Raw genomic sequence first — 19,944 nt, forward strand, 5'->3', positions numbered from 1 at the left:
TAACTTACGATTTTTGTTCTGAAAACCAGCCAATCAGCGATAATCTAACCCCGGTAACCAAGCTTTGGGAAATCAGCAATGAAGGACACCCCCCAGCCTCTGAAAGCCAGCCAATCAGCGACAGACCCTGCACGCCCAATCAGCAAGTTCTTCACTCCAGAGCCCAAGCTTGAGTCAAAGGCCTCCCAGCTGCAGTGGTACATAGCTGAGAGTCCTTAACATCCCTGCCTACTTCTCTTCTGGAAATCCACCAGCCCCTTGTGCCAGGCTTCCCCAAGCCTTACCTAAAACCATCTCTAGCTGATTAAGTCTTAAAAACACCCTTCTCACTTTCCCGCGAACATGAAGTTCATCTTTCTTGCATCAGACGTCAAGTTCAATTTAATGTTAGTTTGCAAATGTACAGCCCATTGAACATTTGGACCCCTGTTGATGGTTAGCTGTGAGGTCAGACTTGTGAGTGCAGGCGCACTGTTGAAGCTGTGAGATCTTCAAATTCAAGCTCTTTGACTCTTGAAGCAGTTTCTTTTTTTTTTTTTTTTTTAAGATTTTATTTATTTACCAGAGGGTGGGGGAGAGCGAGCACAGGCAGACAGAATGTCAGGCAGAGGCAGAGGGAGAAGCAGGCTCCCCGCTGAGCAAGGAGCCCGATGTGGGACTCGATTCCAGGATGCTGGGATCATGACCTGAGCCGAAGGCAGCTGCTTAACCAACTGAGCCACCCAGGCGTCCCTTGAAGCAGTTTCTATTATCTATTTTTTTATTTCTGCATATTTGAATCCACCCCCCCAAAACCAAAAGCAAGGATATATTTTGTGCTGAACTTTCTGAGCAATAGTCATTTATTAAACGAGGAAAAATTCTTTGTAAAGACTTCTGCAGTAGGCAATTGTTCATTTAGTATTTTTAAAAAGGTGGTAAGCCAGATATAAACCAGCATTTGTTAACAGCTATGCACAAGAGATGTATAATTTCCTTAACTCGTGTTAAGGAAATTGGTAAACAGATTGTTTTTTAATTAAGAAGAATTCAGGTTAAAATGATAAAATAATTGCAGCAGAAATGTAATGACCTTCCACACTGTATATCCTGATCACTCTTGCAGCTCAAATAACCACCTGAAGGTACTACTCCTGAAAGTGTTTTCTGGTTCCAAAATTGTAAGCAAAAACAAAAAAATACAACATAACAAAACAAAAACAAAATTGCGAGCAAATTTCAAATGGTAGGATGAACTCCATTGCTATAATAAAAGTATAGAAGCTCCATTTGGCATTACAGAGATGATCAAAGATCTAAATTTCTCGCCTTATGCCATAGCCACAGTGCAAGTAATCTCAGTGCAGAAACATCTTTTCCTTTGTGCAGTATTTTTCTTGTTAAAAAAGTGTGCTAATAAGGCCATTGTGAATAGAATCTTTTCCAAACAAGACCTCAGAAACAGCAGCAAATTTATGCAGACTCTCTTAGTGAGTTCACAGTTAATCTCTCTCTCTCTCTCTCTCTCTCTCACACACACACACACACACACACCAAAGGGGCACAGGAAACTTCTGGAGGTGATGGGTATGTGTGTATTACCTTGCCTGGGGTGATGGTTCACAGGTAAACGCATATATCCAAACTCATCAAATTACATACATTAAATATATGCAGTTTTATTGTGTATATAAAAGAGTCATTAAAAATGTCTGCACTACTTTTGTTGGAGACAATACAATCACAACTTTTTTTTTTTTTTTAAGATTTTATTTATTTATCAGAGAGGGGGGGGGAGAGAGCAAGCACAGGCAGACAGAATGGCAGGCAGAGGCAGAGGGAGAAGCAGGCTCCCCGCCGAGCAAGGAGCCCGACATGGGACTCGATCCCAGGATGCTGGGATCATGACCTGAGCTGAAGGCAGCCGCTCAACCAACTGAGCCACCCAGGCGTCCCACAATCACAACTTTTGGTGGATGTCTGAATGAGGGTATAAACAATGCTATTCAAGATGAAGCACAGCATAAGTAATTCCATGGTTGGTTATCCTGCTCATGTTCTATATAATGCTACTCAGCAGGACCTGATGCCTTTTTACTGAGATCGAAGCAACTGTCATGAAATTACTCTCCTACTTCAGCACTGATACTGTTCTAAGTGAGCAATTTGGGATTTTTGTGATTTTATTGGCACTCAACATTCTTCATTCCTCTCACATTCAGAAACTGCTGGTTTGCTTTAGTAAACACAGTGGAGAAAATTCTCCATTCCCGTGAAGCCATGACAGGATTCTTGGATTCCAAAGGAAAGGGTTTTCTAGGGGCACCTGGGTGGCTCAGCGGGTTAGGCCTCTGCCTTCAGCTCAGGTCATGATCCCAGGGTCCTGGGTTGGAGCTCCACAGCTTCCCCTCTCTCTGCCTGCTTGTGATCTCTCTCTGTCAAATAAATAAATAAAATCTTTTAAAAAAGGGGGGGGGAGGTGGGTTTCTTCCCTAAGAAATACTCTCTAAGAAGTCAGTTGTTGAGCCAAAATTCCCGTTAGCTTTTTAAATGTTGAACCAAATGAAGTTTACTTATTTCTTGTTCATAATTTCCATTATCAATTTTGCAGTGGGATCCTGCAAATTCAAAGAACAGTTGTTATGGAAGTGCTCCGTTGCTAAGGAACTTGTTGGATGTGGTGAAGAACTGATGAAAAGTTTATCCCTTTGACTATCAGAGCTATTCTTAAAAAAAAAACAAAAACTTATTTATTCATTTATTTTAAAGAGAGCTGGGGGAGGAGCAGAGGGCGAGGGACTAGCAGACTCCACACTGAGCGCAGAGCCCAATGTGGGGCTCAATTCCACGACCCCAAGATCATAACCCCAGCTGAAATCAAGACTAAGAGGCTCAACCGACTGAGCCACCCAGGATCCCCTCAAAGTTATTCTTCAAAGGGATATTATATATGAGCTGGGAAATAAATTTCAGCCCAAAGTGGATAATTATTTCAGCATTTGCTATGACTACCTTTTGAAATGGATTTCACCATTGAAAAATTCAATTATTTTACATAGATGTTACTAAACGCTCTTTCAGCACGGGAACAAGTAGAATCAACATGTGCAGTACTGAAGAAAAAAGGAATAGAAATTGATGGCAATGCTCCTTTTTGTTAGTGGACACTTCACAGAGTTATTGATCAAGAGATGCAATGTAATCCGAAAGAGTGGAAAAGCAGGTTATGCTATGAAAGATGATATTATGTCCTTCAACCAATCTCATTTGAAGAACAATTCTTAGTGATGTGAACTCTTCATAAGTATGCCTTCCGTATCCTGGCTCGTAATGCCAACGCTGAGCATGATTTCTCACTGGCCAAGAACAGAATAAGTTGAATATGACCACCACAGAAATCATGTTAAAATGTAAATGGAACATAGACAGTAACTTCAGGGAACTGTATAAGCAAATTCTTCAAAACAAGGAACCATTAAGGAGAGCCAAATCACCAGGGAAATATAATGAAATAAATAGGTACATAATTCAGATACTTCTAATTTATTTCAGATAAATAACAAATCTGTTTTTAGAATAACTATGTCTTGGGGCACCCGGGTGGCTCTGTGGGTTAAGGATCTAATGCTTTTTTTTTTTAATATTTTATTTATTTATTTGGCAGTGAGAGATCACAAGTAGGCAGAGAGGCAGGCAGAGAGAGAGGAAGGGAAGCAGGCTCCCTGCTGAGCAGAAAGCCCGATGTGGGGCTTGATCCCAGGACCCTGAGATCATGACCTGAACCGAAGGCAGCGGCTTAACCCACTGAGCCACCCAGGCGCCCCAGTATCTAACTCTTGATTTTGGTCTTGGTCATGATCTCAGGGGTTGTGGAATCCAGCCCCGAGTCAGGCTCCACACTTAGCAGGGAGTCTGTTTAAGATTTTCTCTCTCCCTCTACTCCTCTCCCCACCCTGCATTCTTTCTCTCAAATAAATAAGTATATCCTAAAAAAAAAAAAAAAAAAAGAAAAGAAAGAAAGAAAGAAAGAAAAACAAGTGTGTTTTTTATAATTTTTAAAATCTCAAAGTATATACTTGTAGGCAATTAGGAATAATTCAAATTTAACTGGGTGTTCCGTGTTTTTATTTTTTACATTGGTGAACACCTCGGCTGCGGCCTCTGTGCCTCCATGCTTTTGCTCCCCTGATGCCTGCAGTGACATCCTCCTCTTCTTCACTGACCAAATCCTAATTCTGTTTCAAGACCCATCTCAAAATGATCCCTTTAGCGAGGGCTAACTCTATGCCAGGCATTATTCTAAGCACCTTACATCTATTAAATCATGTATTCCTCCCTGAGGTAATCATTCTTCATTATAATAGTAAATACTATAAGGAAGATATTTTTCCCTTTTTATGGATGAAGCAATAAGGGCATGGAGGAATTAAGTGACTTAGCAGAAACTACCCAATCAGCAAGCAGTAGAGCTGGGATTCAAATCCAGACAGTATGGGTCTGGAGTCCATTCCACACTATGGTACCCAGGTCTGTCCCATATGCTTGCCCTCGGAACCCAGCTGCCATGTTGTGAGGAAGCCCAGGCCACAAGGAGAGGCCCTTAGGCGAGTGTTTCCGCCAACAGCCAGCATCAACCACCAGACATGGGTAAACGAGCCTCAGGATTCCAGCTTCAGGCTTCGAGTCTTATATTCAAGGCTCTATTCACCATCTCTACTGTACCCTGTTGAATATCTAGCATACAGAAACCAGGAGAGATCATAAAAAATAAATGGTTTTCAAAGGATTTTTTATTTTTTTAAGATTTTATTTATTTGAGACAGTGAGAGAGAGATTGAGAGAATGAATGGGAGGAGGGGCAAAGAGAGAAGCAGGCTCCCCACTGAGCAAGAAGCCCCATGCAGGATCCTGAGATCCCAGGACCCTGAGATCAGGACCCGAGCTGAAGGCAGATGCTTAACTGACCGAGCCACCCAGGCACCCTAAAGGAATTTTTTAGAGCAGTTTTAGGTTCACAGCAAAATTGAGAGGAAGGTTCAGAGAATGCCTCAATGCCTCCTGTCCCCACAGACGCACAGCCTCCCGCATTGTTACCATCTCCTACCAGAGGGGGGCATGTGTGTTATTATAAATATAATAAACACTTGTTATTTGTATGATGAACCCATACTGACATGTTGTAATCAGCCAAAGCCCACTATTTTCATCAGGATTCATTCTCGTACATTCCCTGGGTTTGTACAGGTAGAGAGACACGTATTCATCCTGACAGCATCATACAGAACAGTTTCACTGCCCTAAAATTTCTCTGGACTCCATTTATTCATGCCTTCCTCCTCCCTAACAGCTTCCTCCCCAATTACTGATCTTTCTACTCTCTAGTTTTGCCTTTTCCAGAATATTATATCGTTGGAATATTATAGCAGACATAGCCTATTCAGATCAATTTCTCTCTGTGACACATCTTTGAGTTTCCTTCCTAGTCTTTTCATGGCTTCATAGTACATTTCTCTTTGGCTCTTATTGGACTTACTGTTTTCAGCCACTGAGTTTTGGGATCATCTATTATGCAGCAATATAGGTAACCAAGTATCCTTCCAGAATTTCCTCTAACTAGCCTCAGGGTAAAAAAAAAAAATTATTTATGTTTTCACTAATTCATTCATCCAGTCATTAAACTTAATGGGATATATTTGGCTTCAGACATGGCTAGATCTAAGTGGTTCAAGTGATGTCATCAGGGTTCTGTGTCTCTTCTCTTGGTTCTACTTTTCTCACTGGTAGCTCTAAGCTTTCCTGGATTTTACAGCTCCCCACAATGTATCTTCCCAAAATACCATCACAAACCCTGAGGAAGACCTGAGTCATCCACTGTAATGATGAGTCATGTTTTCAACTTCAGTTACAGAAAACTCAGTACTAACAGTGGCTTAACATTTAAACCATAGGATATTTATGACTTATTTAGAAGAAGTCCAGAAGCAGGAGTCCCAGCACTGGTCAAATATCAAGGACTTATGTTCTTTCTATTCTCCACTCTATTCTTAGTCTAGTTACCTCATGGTCATAAAATGGCTTTTCCAGCTCCAGGTATCACATCTGCCTTCGAGGCAGGAAGAAAAGGGAAGGAACACAGATAGTTTGTTTTGCAAGCATGTCATTTTTTCTCAGAAAGTAGAGTATCTTCCCAGAGCCGTCTTTTGACTTCGTTGGCCAGAACTAGGTTACCTGGCCACTTCCTGGCTGAGAAGCTGGGAGAGTAGCTAACGTTCCAGAGGCTACAGTGGGAAGCAGCAAAGGAGAAGGGAGGCTGTGAGTGGCTGTTGGGTTCGTATCTTCCGCGTCTGCCTAGCCCTGAATCAATCACGGCCAGGGCCATGGAGCTCTCTAATTGATTTGGCCAGAGGCTAGGACCAGCCTCACAAAACCCACGTGAACCCCAGGGCCCAAGCAGGATTTTCTGGGGCAATGTGTTTACTCACAGCAAGGATAACGAAAGAGTACGAAAACATCCATCCACAAAAACTGCAGAGTGTTCCACTGTAACGATGAATCCACAATTCTTTGAATAAGTCCATTTCAGTTCTAAAATAAGAGGATGGAAGAATGGGCATAGGTAAGTTCAAACCCAGGCATGCAGTGGGAGGACCACGACGAGGCAGGAGGTTAGGGCAGAGAGTAGGTTGTAAGGAGGCCACAAGGACATACGGGGTAACCACGGCTGGCCTTGAATGCCAAGCTATGCTACTGTTCCATCCAGTACTCACAACAGATACCTGAGGTCAGGATTACTTATTCCCATTTAGTTCCTGCGTTCTAGAGGAGAAAATAGGGAGCTGGAGAAGTTGAGTCATTTGCTTGAGTCACTCACTCAAGAACCAGGGCTTGACTAGACCAGATCTTCCTGATTTGTCCCCTAGCTGACTCCGGACCTGCCAGGGTTGAGAGAGACCTGGAACTGGTTCCCTCCAGGAAGGGCAAGTGAGGGCCCCAGGCCCAATTAAAGTCACATGAAGTCACTCTTTCTGGAACGATCTGAATGCAGTGGCTGCACACCAGGCCCCCTTATCTGCTGCGTTTGGAGATTGGGGTTGTGAAACATCTAAAGTGCCCAAGCTGGGATGAGGTTTCTGGCTGCATTTTTTTTTTTTTTTTTTTTTTTTTTTTTTTTTTTTTTGATGACTAAACCAACCCTGAAGCCAAAGAATAAGTCTTAGAACTGTGGAGGGATTAGCTCCATCCCCTCATCTCATCAGGGCCTCACCAGAGTAACACCCCCTCTATCAAGCTGGGCTGGAGCTGCACCCCCACACACAGGGAGGTCCGGGGGGGGGGGAGGGGTGAGACCAACATCAGGACCTGTGGAATAAGGCCACCTAGCTCCCTGGGGACGTTATGTGTGGTGTGTTCCCAGTTCTGTAAAATGTTAGGTATCTTCAGGGAAAAACAATGTGGAAATGTGGCCTAAACTCTTAGCAATGTTATCTTGGGTGGGGGGCTGGGGAGACCAGGGACCTCCCTCTTTCTCTAATATAGGCTGCTGTGAAGATTAAGATTAATGGAAGAAAAATCCAATTATTTTTAAAGCAAAAAAGTTGTAATATTTAGGTTAAAAAAATGACATCTAAAAAAAGTTAAACTGAAGGCAGAGCCTGGCCCGACCCTGGAGACTCTAAGTAAGCGATTTTGCTTCTCCTTCCCCCTCCCTCCGCCCAGCACTAAGGACCAGGCTCCAGCTCCCAGGCCGGGGCACTTCATTCCTTGGGGCCACCTGGGGTCCCCAAGTCTCCAGGCTGCACAAAACCGGTCTCCAAGCCTCGCCTCCTACAGCTGCTCCCAGGCCTGCGCGCTCCTGGAGTGGAGAGGAGACGATGGCTAACCCCACGCAGGGTAGAGTCCGCCCGCGGCCAGGGCCGCAGTCAGCCGCTCCGCTGGAGAGCGGTTCCGCGTGACCCGGGGCCACGTGACCCGCGCGGGGCGGGGCCGCCGGTACAGTTGCTGCAGCAGCGGCGGGAGGTGTCGGAGTAAGTGGGGAGCAGGGCTGGCGGGGACCCTCCTAGCGGGTGGGCGCGGGCGGGGGTCGAGGCCCTGCCCCAGATTCCGGTCCCCAGGAGCCGGGAGCCCAGCGAGCTGCCAGGACCCCCTTTCCCGGTACAGCGCCGGAGGGGCGATGGGATCGCCATCGTTGTCGGGAAAATACTCCTGTATCCTTCGGGGGACCCAGACGGCCACCTCCGCCTCCCACTCTGACTGATGGCAGTGAGGGGCGATTACATTGGCCCCGTGTGCACTGGGGGAAACAGAGGGTCCACAGAGCAAGGCCGGCCGGCGGGAGCACCCCTCTCCAGGGCTGCAGGAGAATACACCTCTCCAGGCAGACCCCATAGGTCTCACCTGCTAGAATGGCCCCGTATGATCCCATGACCCCTCTACTGAGGAAGAGGCCGTGGGTACAGAATATCCAGCGTGTAGTGCTGGAGAAGTGGGGAAAGAGGGCTGGGTCGAACTACTGTAGCCAACATATTGAATATTGTGTGGTTTACATGCATCCTTACTTAATATTCACCATCGTGAAATTTGTCGGCTAGGTCCTCTTGTTCCTATTTTCACGTACGAAGAAACAGGCTAGGAGAACTTGAGTCCTTTGACCAAGGTCCTGTGGTTGGTAAATGGAGGAACTGAGATTAGAACCCCGGTCTGTCTCACAGCAGCGCCTCCTGGTGGGTGTTGGAGGCACTTGGCCCAGTTAATTAACTCCTCTGTTAAAGGAAAGTTGGGTTCTTCCTCTTCCTTGCTCAGACACCCAGGGGAGAGGTTGTTGCTGGGTGAGAAGGGCTTCTCCCCTCTCCCCAGCCACCTGCATCGCTATCTCCCTCTCCCTTACCACTGATTCCTGTTGTCACCTGCCCCCTACAGGACAAGATGAAGCTCATCATCCTGGACCATTATTCTCAGGCCAGCGAGTGGGCAGCCAAATACATAAGGAATCGCATCATCCAGTTTAACCCAGGGCCAGACAAGTATTTCACCCTGGGACTTCCCACTGGTGCGTTGGGGGATGGAGAGGGTGCTGTGGATTGTCGGGGAGTGAGTGGGCATTAGGGCTTTTAGGGGTCTGGGTACGTCGGCTCACAGAACCAAAGGACTTACAGGGAGGGCTCTTAGGTGCTGGTGCAATGAGTGAACAGCCCTGCTTCCTGAAAATGCAAAAAAGAGGACACGGCTTCCTTTATAGTTTGGTTTAGATGCTGCCTGCTCCTGAAGAGTTCTGGAGTAGAAGGGATCTTGGTTAGGCAACAAGATTTTTAGGCTCCATTCTAAGTCAGCCCTGTCCTCAACAGGCTGTCTTGGGAGTCTAGGAGTTCTTAGCAGAATTAAATCCTAATGCCTTCAGGCATACATTTTATGTAATGAATGAACTTCTGTGCGTTTTGAGTGCTGTGCGCTGAGCACCATCCTTGGGAGAATTGAGAAGATCATCCACTCAAAGCATTTTCTGTAAGGTTTAACTAGATATAGGACCTATGTGAAAAGGTTTTTTTTTTTCCCTAAAGTTTTAATTTATTTGACACAGAGAGAGATAGCGAGAGAGGGAACCTAAGCAGGGGGAGTGGGAGAGGGAGAAGCAGGTTTTGCCCCGGCAGGGAGCCTGATGTGGGGCTGATCCTGGGATCATGACCTGAGCTGAAGGCAGATACTCAACACCCCAGTCTCAGTCTCTTATGAAAAAATCAGCTTGTTGCCTTCATGGGAGGATATTTCTTTTACCCCAGCTCCTCAAGGCATATGTCCTGATTCTTTCTCTCCAAGTTTGGGGGGATTTGCCCCAGTGTCCCATTCACTAGAGCAGGGGCCTTCCAAGTTTTTCTTGAACTTTTCCAAGTTTTTCTGTGAATGGTCACATCGTTAATATTTGATTCTTCTGTGGCCATACAGCCTCTGTCACAACTACGTAACTGTCCTTGTGGCTCAGAAGCAGCCGCAGACAACACATAAACCAATGTGCCTGGCCGTCTACCCATGAAACCTGATGGGCACTGAAGTCTGAGTTCATATAATTCTCGCATGTCACAAAGTCACACTCTTTATAAACTTAAGAAATGTAAAAACCATTCTTACCTGATGGGCTGTATAAAAACAGGCAGGCTGTCCAATGTGGCTTGCGGGATGAAGTTTGCGGGCCTCTGCACTAGAGGTTTGTGGGAGCAGTATCTGCACGTATTTGCAAAACCACTAACATCTCAGGCCCAGGAAGGGCTGCACTAACATCCTGTTTTCTAACTGTGGAGCTTCTCTGGGTCAGAGTCTCTGCTTCTGCTGAGATCCCTCCCAAATCCCCAATTCCCCGTCACCTGCACAGTCAGATCCCTGCTCCTCAGTGTGGCCTTCGGGGCCCTCTGAGACCTGGCCCCTTCCTGACTGTCGTCCTCGAACCAGCACAGCATTTCCATCTGGGTTCCCTGGAACATGGCTTCCGTTAGGGGAAACACCAGTCGGGGGCTCCGGGTGGAGAGCAAAGAAGCAGCTCTGGCTGACATAAGCAGGAGAGGAATTTATTGGCTAGATAATGGGGAGCTCACAGAATGGAGGGGAAAGCTGGAAGTTTGGAAGGTGGATATGACGAAGCTCAGGGGAAGTCCAGGGAGGCTGTGTGGCTCAGGCGTGGCTGAGGCCCTGGCACAGGGGCAGACTGGTGATGGGGGCAGGGAGGGAACTTTGACCCACGGATGAATGCCCACCGTATGCCAAGGTGGGCTAGGTGCTAGGGATACGACAAACAAAAAAGACAAACTCCCGCCTTCCTGAAGCTTAAATGATAGTAGGAGGGAGAGTTAATAAGCAAGTTACTTGACAAAATACAGAGTATATTAGATGGCGATGAGTAAAGGAAGAAAATGAAGCAGGGAGCATGGTGGGCCGGGGGCGGGGGTGGGGGTGGGGAGAACAGGGAGTGTTGAGGCAGGGGTGGGGCTCGGCAGTGTTACATAGGGTGGCAGGGAAGGCCCCCTGAGAAGGCGACATCTGAGTAAAAGCCAGAAGAGGTGAGAGTCATGCAGGGACCTGAAGGAACAGCTGTGAGGGCTGAGGTGGAATTGCCTGGAGCAGGATGAGGACGGGTGAGGGTGGTGACCCAGGGCCACCTTACAGAGACTTTGTTAGGACCAGTTATTACCCAGTGAAATGAGAAGTCATTAGTAGGCTTTGAGAAGAGAGATCTGATTTGGGTGCGGCTTTTTTCTCTCCATCTTCTTTAAAAAATTTTAAATATTCACAAAAGCTAAAAGAATAGCACAGTGCCATTTTCCTGGGCTTGCCCATTGCTAATATTTGTCACATTTACATACACACACACACATTTTTTTTATGAGCCAGTTGAAAATAAGTCCTAAACCTGACACTTGATCTCTAAATCTTTTGGCATCTGTCTCTTCAGAACATGGACATTCTCTTACCTAACTACAATAGTTAGCACCTATTAAAAAAGTCATTCTGTAATATCATCTGATACACAGAGATGCTAGTAACTTTTTTTCCTCATTGTCCATATTTATCTTTTAATAGTCCCCCCCCCCCCAATAATCCAGTGTCCGGACTTCATGCATATTTAGTTCTTCATTCTACAGAGGTCCTCCTGCTTTTTTCGTGTACTTTATGACCTTGACTTTTTTGAGACTCAACTCACCGGAGTATGCTGCTCCTCAGGGAAGTCTTCCCTGAACCCACAGACTTAACCTGGTCACAGCTGACATACTGCTTCATGTCCCAGTCCTAGCCAGTGAGCTTGTTCCAAATGGCTGCTGTGTCTCTCTGCCCTCTGTGTTCCTGTCATGTGACCCACTGTCTCCCATACGAGGTGCTCATGGAATAGGTCAGTGTGACGTTTACTCAGGTTACTAATTCCAGTCATTCCAGTCAGCAGTGTGCTGAGTGTTGGGATTCAGCAGCAGACAAGACAGACATAGCCCTGGCCTCCTGGAGCTTCCAGTCTAGTGGGGAGCTGGCCTTCAGAAGCACTGATGGGATGGCCGTTAGGATTGGGGCACCGGGAGAGGACTTGAGATCTGCCAGGTTCTCCCTGTTGAGTAGCCCTCTTTCCTGGGAGTCATCGGGAGCTGGGAGCCGAAGGGTGTTCATGGCTGTGGCCTCTCTCACAGGGAGTACCCCTATTGGCTGCTACAAGAAGCTCATTGAGTACTATAAGAATGGAGACCTGTCCTTCAGATATGTGAAGACCTTCAACATGGACGAGTATGTGGGTGAGTCTGTCTCTTTCCAGGTCTTCCCTGATTCCAGGAGAGGAATAGGGAGGTCTCCGGGAACCAGTGATGTTTGGTGCTAAGTTCAGTTAGCGAAAGCTGTCTCTTCCAGGCCTTGGTGTACTCAGCTATACAATGCTCTGAAGGCTGACCTTAGGTCATAAGCATTATGTGATCTAACAGATACGGAAGCCTCTTGTACAGAGCAAGCGTTGTGAATGTTAGACCTCCTCCCCGACTCCGTGCCATTTCTTTCTGTAACCAGTGATTACAGGTGGGATCGTCCCTCAGTGTCTGTCTGGTTGCTGTCTCCAGTGTTCATCCTCCTGCTCCCCTTTATGCCAGGCACTGGGAGAGGAGCAGAGACTAGTGTCCCTTCCAGTGCTGAAAGCTATACCTTGGTCTTCTGTCACTTCCACCTACCCGCTCCTCCCACCTGCCATCATTTTGTAAGGCTTCACTCGGAATATTTTTGTTTTCAATTGTGGTAAATTTACCATCCAGCCGGTTTCATATGTAGAGTTCAGCAGTGTTAAGTATATTCACAGTGTTGTGTAACCAATCTCCAGAACTTTTTCTTTCAAAACTATAATTTTTTTTTAATAATGTCCAGAAGTCTTCATCTTACAAAACTGAAACTTTATATCGATTTGACACCAACTGCCCATGGCCCATGCTCCCAGCCCCTAGAAACCACCATTTCAGTGCTTCTGTGAATTTCACTGCTCCAGATACTTCATTTAAGTGGAATCACAGAGTATTTGTCTTTTTGTGACTGTCTCATTTCACTCAACGAAATGTCCTCAAGGTTTGTCCTTGTAGAGTGTCAGAATTTCCTTTTTACAGCTGACATTAAACATTCATGTTTAATGAAACACTCACTCACTTGAAACTTTCTCTTCTTGGCTAAAAAAGAAAAATGGGGAAGCCCTGAGATAATTGTCTCCAACCAGCTGGTATTCAAGTTGGGGTTCAGGCTAAGGGGTGTATCTGGGGATGAATGGTGGGATGGGAGGCACAGGGGTATACTAAGGGGTATACTTACTTGCTTTCCCAGATGGGCCAAGCTCTAACCCCAGGTTGTAGGCCTCCTCCAGAAACCCAGAGTGGCCCTGGCCTCCTGTCTACAGTTACTCCCTTGTGAAAAGGAGATGAAAATGAGGGGATTTCTTAGGCTCCCGGTGTATAGTCAGTGTGGTCCAGTCCTGCCGTCACAGGTGGTGGTGGTGGGTGGACACAGGGATCTCAGCCAGTCATGGCTGATTGCAGACTGATGCCCCAGGGCCCCTGATGGGCATTCCTCTTAAAGTGTCTGGGGAGGTCTGAGGGCATCCTGGTATCCGCCTTGGGAGGGTGGCTCTGGCTTAGCTGGGGCATGACTAAATGTTGCCATGGTCCCATAGGCCTTCCTCGAGACCACCCGGAGAGTTACCACTCCTTCATGTGGAACAACTTCTTCAAGCACATTGACATCCTCCCAGAAAACACCCACATTCTGGATGGGAATGCACCTGATCTGCAAGCTGAGTGTGACACCTTTGAAGAGAAGATCAGAGCTGCAGGGGGGATTGAGCTGTTCGTTGGAGGTGAGATTGACACTTGGCGGCACGTGTCCAGGGCAGGTGCAGGGTGCTGAGAACACATGGAAGGACAGGACAGGACCCAGGCTTGTCTCCCACCAGCTTTCTCACTGCCCTAGTAAGAGTGGAAATCATTTATTCCCCTGAGGAGGCAGGGAAGACATAGATAGGTGCCCTCTCTCCCTGCCTTGGCTGTGCTTTAGTGGCCATGTGATCTTGGACATCTCTTTCTGCACTTCCGTGCCTTGGTGGTAAAGTGAGATGCTTGGATTGGGACTCTCAAGAGTCTATTCCCTAGTCGTAAGGTTTTCTATGGATCAGTCCATGGGACTCACCTGAACAGTTAAAGTCAGACTCCTATAGTTGGAGAAGATTCCTCATTCAGACCCCTCACACTATAGATAGCCATTGAACCCCAGAGAAATTTTGTGACTTGCCCCAGGTCAGCTGGAGCAGTGGCAAGAAAGCAGGACACCCAAGGTGTCCCCTTGTCAGTTTGTGCTTTGTTTCTTCCCTGGGTGCTCCCTTATGTTTCCATCTTTTGCCACCTCTGGAGCCGCCCACAGGAGTATGGCTGCCTTTTACTGCTCTAGACTTAATTCTTTTTTTTTTTTTTTAAAGATTTTATTTATTTATTTGACAGACCGAGATCGGTCACAAGTAGGCAGAGAGGCAGGCAGAGAGAGGGGGAAGCAGGCTCCCTGCCAAGCAGAGAGCCCGATGTGGGACTCGATCCCAGGACCCTGGGATCATGACCTGAGCCGAAGGCAGAGGCTTTAACCCACTGAGCCACCCAGGTGCCCCTAGACTTAATTCTCTAATTCAAAGTAAGAGGAAGAGGCTAAGAGCACTCGTGTTCTAAGCTTTTATAAACTTTGCTACTCCTTGTCGAGTCAGTTTGGTTACTTGCTCTATCCCAGCAGCAGGCCCCCTGACTACTGGCAGGAGAGAGAAGTTACCCTTCAGTGACCTAGGGAAGCGGAAGCTATTTGGGGTACCTTTTAGTTTTCTGAGGGGTATCACAGGGTGACCAGGACGTGTATGTACCTCAAACAGAAACGGGCAGGAGGTAGAGAAAGGAGAGGACCTTATGCTTAAAATGTACCTGCCCAGGGTGAGTGAGAAAAGAGCTAGGATTTCAAGGGTATTATATACCCAAGGTGGGGCAGGGTAAATTGTCTGTTCTTGAACTCTTGGCTCCCTGGGACTGACAGGGCTGCCCTGGCCTTTTTTTCCCGGCAGGCATTGGCCCTGATGGACACATTGCCTTCAATGAACCGGGCTCCAGTCTGGTGTCCAGAACCCGTGTGAAGACTCTAGCCATGGACACCATCCTGGCCAATGCTAGGTTCTTTGATGGTGATCTCACCAAGGTGCCCACCATGGCCCTGACAGTGGGTGTGGGCACTCTCATGGATGCTAGAGAGGTAAGCGCATCTGGAAGCCCAGGCCTTCCTTGGGGGGTCGGACTTGACTTTTTGTTGCAAACTATACAGGTACCACCTGACTACACTGTTACTAAAAATATGGCTAAAATCCCAGCTGATCCTCACTGGTCCTCCCTCCTCTTTGGAGGCAACTGTTAGTCTATTCTCAGCAGAACCCTTTCCACACTGGCTGCATGGGAGGCTGCGGGCTCCCTGGCCTCTGCTTATGCGCCCTTGTGGAGCTTCTCAAGGCAAAGAGGAGCCCAGCACTACTCAACGTCTGAATAGGAATTTGCCTTTGCCCAGGTACGAGAGGGACTGCTGGTTCTCTGCAGGTGGTGGAGGTCACTGTTTGAAGGGGGTTCCCTCTGCTACCCCAGGATATTTTTGGCCATGGCCTTGTGCTCGAGGAGTCATAAATACAGAGAACTGTGATTTAAACCTAAGTGTCTAAATGCACTTTAGTGTGTTATTCCCTAGAAAGTTGGGTATCAATTTTCTGTGGTTCCAGTTTCTTTATTGTCTTTGACTAGAATTTTAAAACTATTTGTTCTTCCTTTCAGGGGTATATTCAGTGGGAAGCAGCTATTAACATTGTAGCTTGTTTCTTTGCCAGATCTGTAAACAAGCATCTCCATATATGAAAAAAAAGCTCCCTATTTCAAGAGAACTTTTGTGAGACGAATGACATTACCAGCTTTCTCTTGGGTGACCTTGACCCAGTATCTCTGACGGTCACTCTGCTGTGTTTGGCCTTACAGCTTAGATACACTAGGGTGTGAGGGCTCTCCCTGTCATGGGAGGATATTGGGATCTGGGGAAAGGACCTGGGTCTGGAAATCAGGACTTCTGGGATCCAGAACTAAAAGAGTGGCATTCTCTCTATGCCTCTGGTGTCTCATCTTTTAGGAGAGAAACAGTAAATCCCATTCACAACTCCATGGTATAATCGAATTACAGTGAGAGGAGACTAAGAGAGCAGAGTTCCTTTATAATCACTTTCCAGCGCTTATGTTCCTGATATTTTAACTGTTGAGGGAGTCTCAATTTATTTGAACATAAAACATCACCTCAACTCCTATCAGTCAAATACTTGACATTGAAAGTGACCAGATTAAGGGGCAGCCTTTGTGGGATCAAATGTCAGGGGCTACACATATAACCATTACTGTCACTTCTGTAGCCCCCAGCAGATGGTGCAGGTTGGAACCCCTATTGTTCAGACTGTACTTGGGAAAACTCACCCAGGCTAAGACCCCTTGGGACTCAGTGTCCCAACTGCTGGGATAAGTGGCGTGGGCCTTTCTCTGGCATACACGTTCGTAGCCGTCATCAAAGGTACCAGGAGACACCACCACAGGGTGGCCTAGAGCGCTGACTCCAGATCAGAACTGACTTAAGCCCCTGGAGTGCATCTCCTCATCTTAGAACATGGGGATTGTGATGCTCCCAGCCTCCGGGGATCCACGGGAAGGCGGACAGCAGTGAGCACTGTGTGCTGCAGGCTAACATAAAACGGTCTGTTAAAAACAACAGTGCTTACAGCCAGTTGTGGTGACGGGACCAAAACTCAGGTTTCTGGACTCTGGGTCCCAGTGCTCATTCTCTTCTGTCACAGGCTTGTTTTCTGACCCCCCAGGTGATGATCCTCATCACAGGTGCTCACAAGGCCTTTGCCCTATACAAGGCCATCGAGGAGGGAGTGAGCCACATGTGGACCGTATCCGCCTTCCAGCAGCATCCCCGCACGGTGTTTGTGTGTGACGAGGACGCCACCCTGGAGCTGAAAGTGAAAACGGTCAAGTATTTCAAAGGTGAGGGGAGGCAAAAGGTAGGTATGGCAGTGGGCGGCCAAATTTGGGGTATGCCGGGCGTGAGAAGTGGACCTCATTTTCTTGCTCTGTCCATTTTCAGAGACAATTCTGATTTTAATAAAAACCGAACCTTAACGGTCCCAGAATACAGAGTCATTGCTCTTCCATCCATGACTGCAAAGGTCTATTTCTGGAGGCCTATTCATTCTAAGGAGGCAAAAAGACAATGAAATGAAAAGTAGTCCATGGGCTATGTGGTAATCTCTTGGCAGGGTTATTGAAGCTCTGGGTTTTTTTTTTTTTTTTTTTTTTTAATCTTTCAAGGTCTCATACAGGCCTTTTCCCTCTAGGTAGGGCACTGAACTCTCATGAGGATCTCTTTCTCTTCTATTTTAAAAAAGGACACACTGCGGGGCACCTGGGTGGCTCAGTCAGTTAAGTGTCTGCCTTTGGCTCAGGCCATGATCCTAGGGTGCTGGGCTCGAGCCCTAAGTCAGGCTCCCTGCTTGGTGGGGAGCCTGCTTCTCCCTTTCCCTCTGCTACTCCCCCTGCTTGTGCTCTCACTGCTAAATAAATAAAATCTTAAAATCTTAAAAATAAAATACTTAAAAGTAGATAAACAAAAGAAAAAGGACACACTGCTTTAAGCCAACTTAGGGGAAAACCATCATTAACGAAGCAGGCAAATTAGGAATTTATGCTTTGGTGAAAAAATTAACCTTTCAGTAGCCAGCACCTCTAAAGAATGAATTTACAGAAGGCTGTGGATTCTAGCATTCATTGGGAATAATAAATTCTTTTCCTACTCTTAGTAGCTTTATCATTTAGAGCCATAGAGAAAAGATGATTTTTAGTACTAGGACAAAATTTGAGAGCTCTGAGATTACTGTTCATAATCATGGAACTCTGCCACTACCTGCATTTACTACTTTTGTTTTTAATTTTTCACAGGTTTAATGCTTGTTCATAACAAGTTGGTGGATCCCTTGTACAGTATCAAAGAGAAAGAAACAGAGAAAAACCAGTCTTCCGAGAAACCATATGGTGATTAGCCTGTGTTCATCCTAGCATTGAGTATCTCTTTAGGACAGAGCAATTCTGGAAATGGCCTTTAGGAGGACAGAATTGTATTTCTTTAATCCAGTATGGTTACTCCAGATCAATGGGTACACTTACTGTTCTTGGCTATGTAGCACAGAGCCCAGTCATGAGTGTAGTTACAGGGAGAAGGACTTGTTAACTTACTTTAATTAGAAAAAAAGTCTTAGAAAAATGTACTCCATAATTTTGATGTCTGCCCTACAGAGATTACGGTTTTTTAGCTTTTGTTCTGCCTTTGGCACTGTTGTCCTGTACAACCACACTCCCGTCAGGAATTTCTACCATTACGTACACTGATTCTCAACTAGGGGTAGTAGAGCCTTTGAAAGCCCTTTGGGTAGTAGGCCAGCCTCTCATTTGAGAATCACTGTTCCAGATAAGGAACAAACTCTCAACCTTCTGTTCAGTTATAAGTGCCATGAAAAGAAAATGATTCCTTACTTTCTTTCCATAGTTGTTTTTTTTTCCTGCTCTCACAGTTGGCCTTTCCATGAACTTGGAGGACTCCTTGGGGGAGGAGGACCTGGGTGGCTAGGGCCAAAAAGAAGGCTTTTGCTGATAAACTCAGAGCCTCAAGGGGCCTAACCACGTCAAACTCCCCTCCCTCCGGGACCCTCTGGCACCTGGAGGAAGGTGGAAATCCTCTTCCCCCAGAGCCCCATGTTTTTGTTCCAAGGTCTCACTGGGGCGACAGATCCTGCCACAGGGTCAGTGTGTTCAGCTAAGGAGATAGGGGCCAGGGCAATAGCTCAGTTAGGCCAAAGTTTAGTCACAACACGAGTGACATGTTCTCCTGCTGCCCTGAGTGGTGAGTGCCAAGACAGCATACCAAATGCTTCTAAAGTTGCCTAATAGCCTTTCCCCACTTAAAATACCCTGCCCTTCCAACCTGCTCAGGTTCCTAAGGCATGCTCTGTTGTTCCCAGAACATCGGGAAATACAGCCCTTTTGCCCCTTTATCCTTCACCCCTTGTTCACAACATGAGTTTACTGCTCTGCCTTTTGACTCTCAAGCCTTCGTGGAGTGGATGCTGCCTTCCCCTCCCTGTTTCTGTGCCTGTTTGAAGCTGCTGCTTCCTCTGGAAAGATCTTTCAGAGACCAGCTCAGGTCTCTCTTCAAGTGCTGTGTTTGGTACCAGTGTTTGGTCTTGAGCTTTTATATAATTGTGCTGTCATTCTGTCTTAGGCTAATGGATCAATGGACTTGTTTACAATGTGATGTTTTCTATTAAATCCAGTATTTTCAAATAAAATGTGTCTTTGTGGAGTTGCACCGCTGGAGGTCAGAGGGTGGTTTGGGTTGATATTTACATATTTTGGGAACAGCTGGTGAGCAAAGCTTCACATTGACTCCTCACAGCAGCTCTAAAGGAAGGCACAATCACTGGCAACTGCTGACCTCTTCAGTCATCAGTGGGGAAATAAAATAGTTCATAAAAATGAGGCACCCATGTAAAATGGAGAGCATGAACAGATGAGCAATGAATTGTGATGTTCTGGCTGTACCTGGGATCCAAACAAGGACATGGCTTCTAAAAAGAATAAGGAGACTTGTGATCAGGAGGGTTATAAAAACCACAGGGTGTGGAAAATAGGTTTAGGTGGGATTTTTTGGTTAGAAAAGAAAATACAATGGAACATCTTAGGTTAGTATAACCAACTGAGGTACAGGTAGAAATTGGCAGAAGGGTTCAATTTTTTAATAGTTGTATTAAGAAATAATTTACATGCCCATAAAAGTCACCTATTTTGAATATAAACTCAATGATATTTAGTCAGTCTATGG

The 19,944-nt window shown here is 46.3% G+C and overlaps 1 protein-coding gene and 1 long non-coding RNA gene across 3 annotated transcripts; one reads left to right on the forward strand and one right to left on the reverse strand.

The window, feature by feature from the left end:
• Window positions 1–4,968: 4,968 nt before the first annotated feature.
• LOC106005074 lies at window positions 4,969–8,902 on the reverse strand. The gene is made up of 3 exons (XR_001178230.2): window positions 8,535–8,902; window positions 6,462–6,564; window positions 4,969–6,257 (listed from the first exon to the last, which is right to left on the reverse strand). It is a non-coding gene; the product is annotated as an uncharacterized LOC106005074 (long non-coding RNA).
• GNPDA1 (glucosamine-6-phosphate deaminase 1) lies at window positions 7,896–19,411 on the forward strand. 2 transcript variants are annotated; one of them, XM_013052359.2, is made up of 7 exons: window positions 7,896–8,003; window positions 8,896–9,025; window positions 12,135–12,236; window positions 13,640–13,822; window positions 15,059–15,243; window positions 16,862–17,057; window positions 18,009–19,411. In XM_013052359.2, exons 2-7 carry the CDS (start codon window positions 8,902–8,904, stop codon window positions 18,107–18,109), a joined length of 891 nt encoding a protein of 296 aa, XP_012907813.1. In that variant the 5' UTR covers window positions 7,896–8,003; window positions 8,896–8,901; the 3' UTR covers window positions 18,110–19,411. The 2 variants fall into 2 exon arrangements, with proteins under 2 accessions (XP_012907813.1, XP_004744784.1); XM_004744727.3 differs by having other exon boundaries at window positions 16,883–17,057.
• Window positions 19,412–19,944: the final 533 nt, after the last annotated feature.

Source organism: Mustela putorius, unplaced genomic scaffold (genome assembly GCF_011764305.1).
Source record: "Mustela putorius furo isolate JIRA1106 unplaced genomic scaffold, ASM1176430v1.1 tig00000145_pilon_pilon_pilon, whole genome shotgun sequence".
Classification (NCBI taxonomy): domain Eukaryota; kingdom Metazoa; phylum Chordata; class Mammalia; order Carnivora; family Mustelidae; genus Mustela; species Mustela putorius.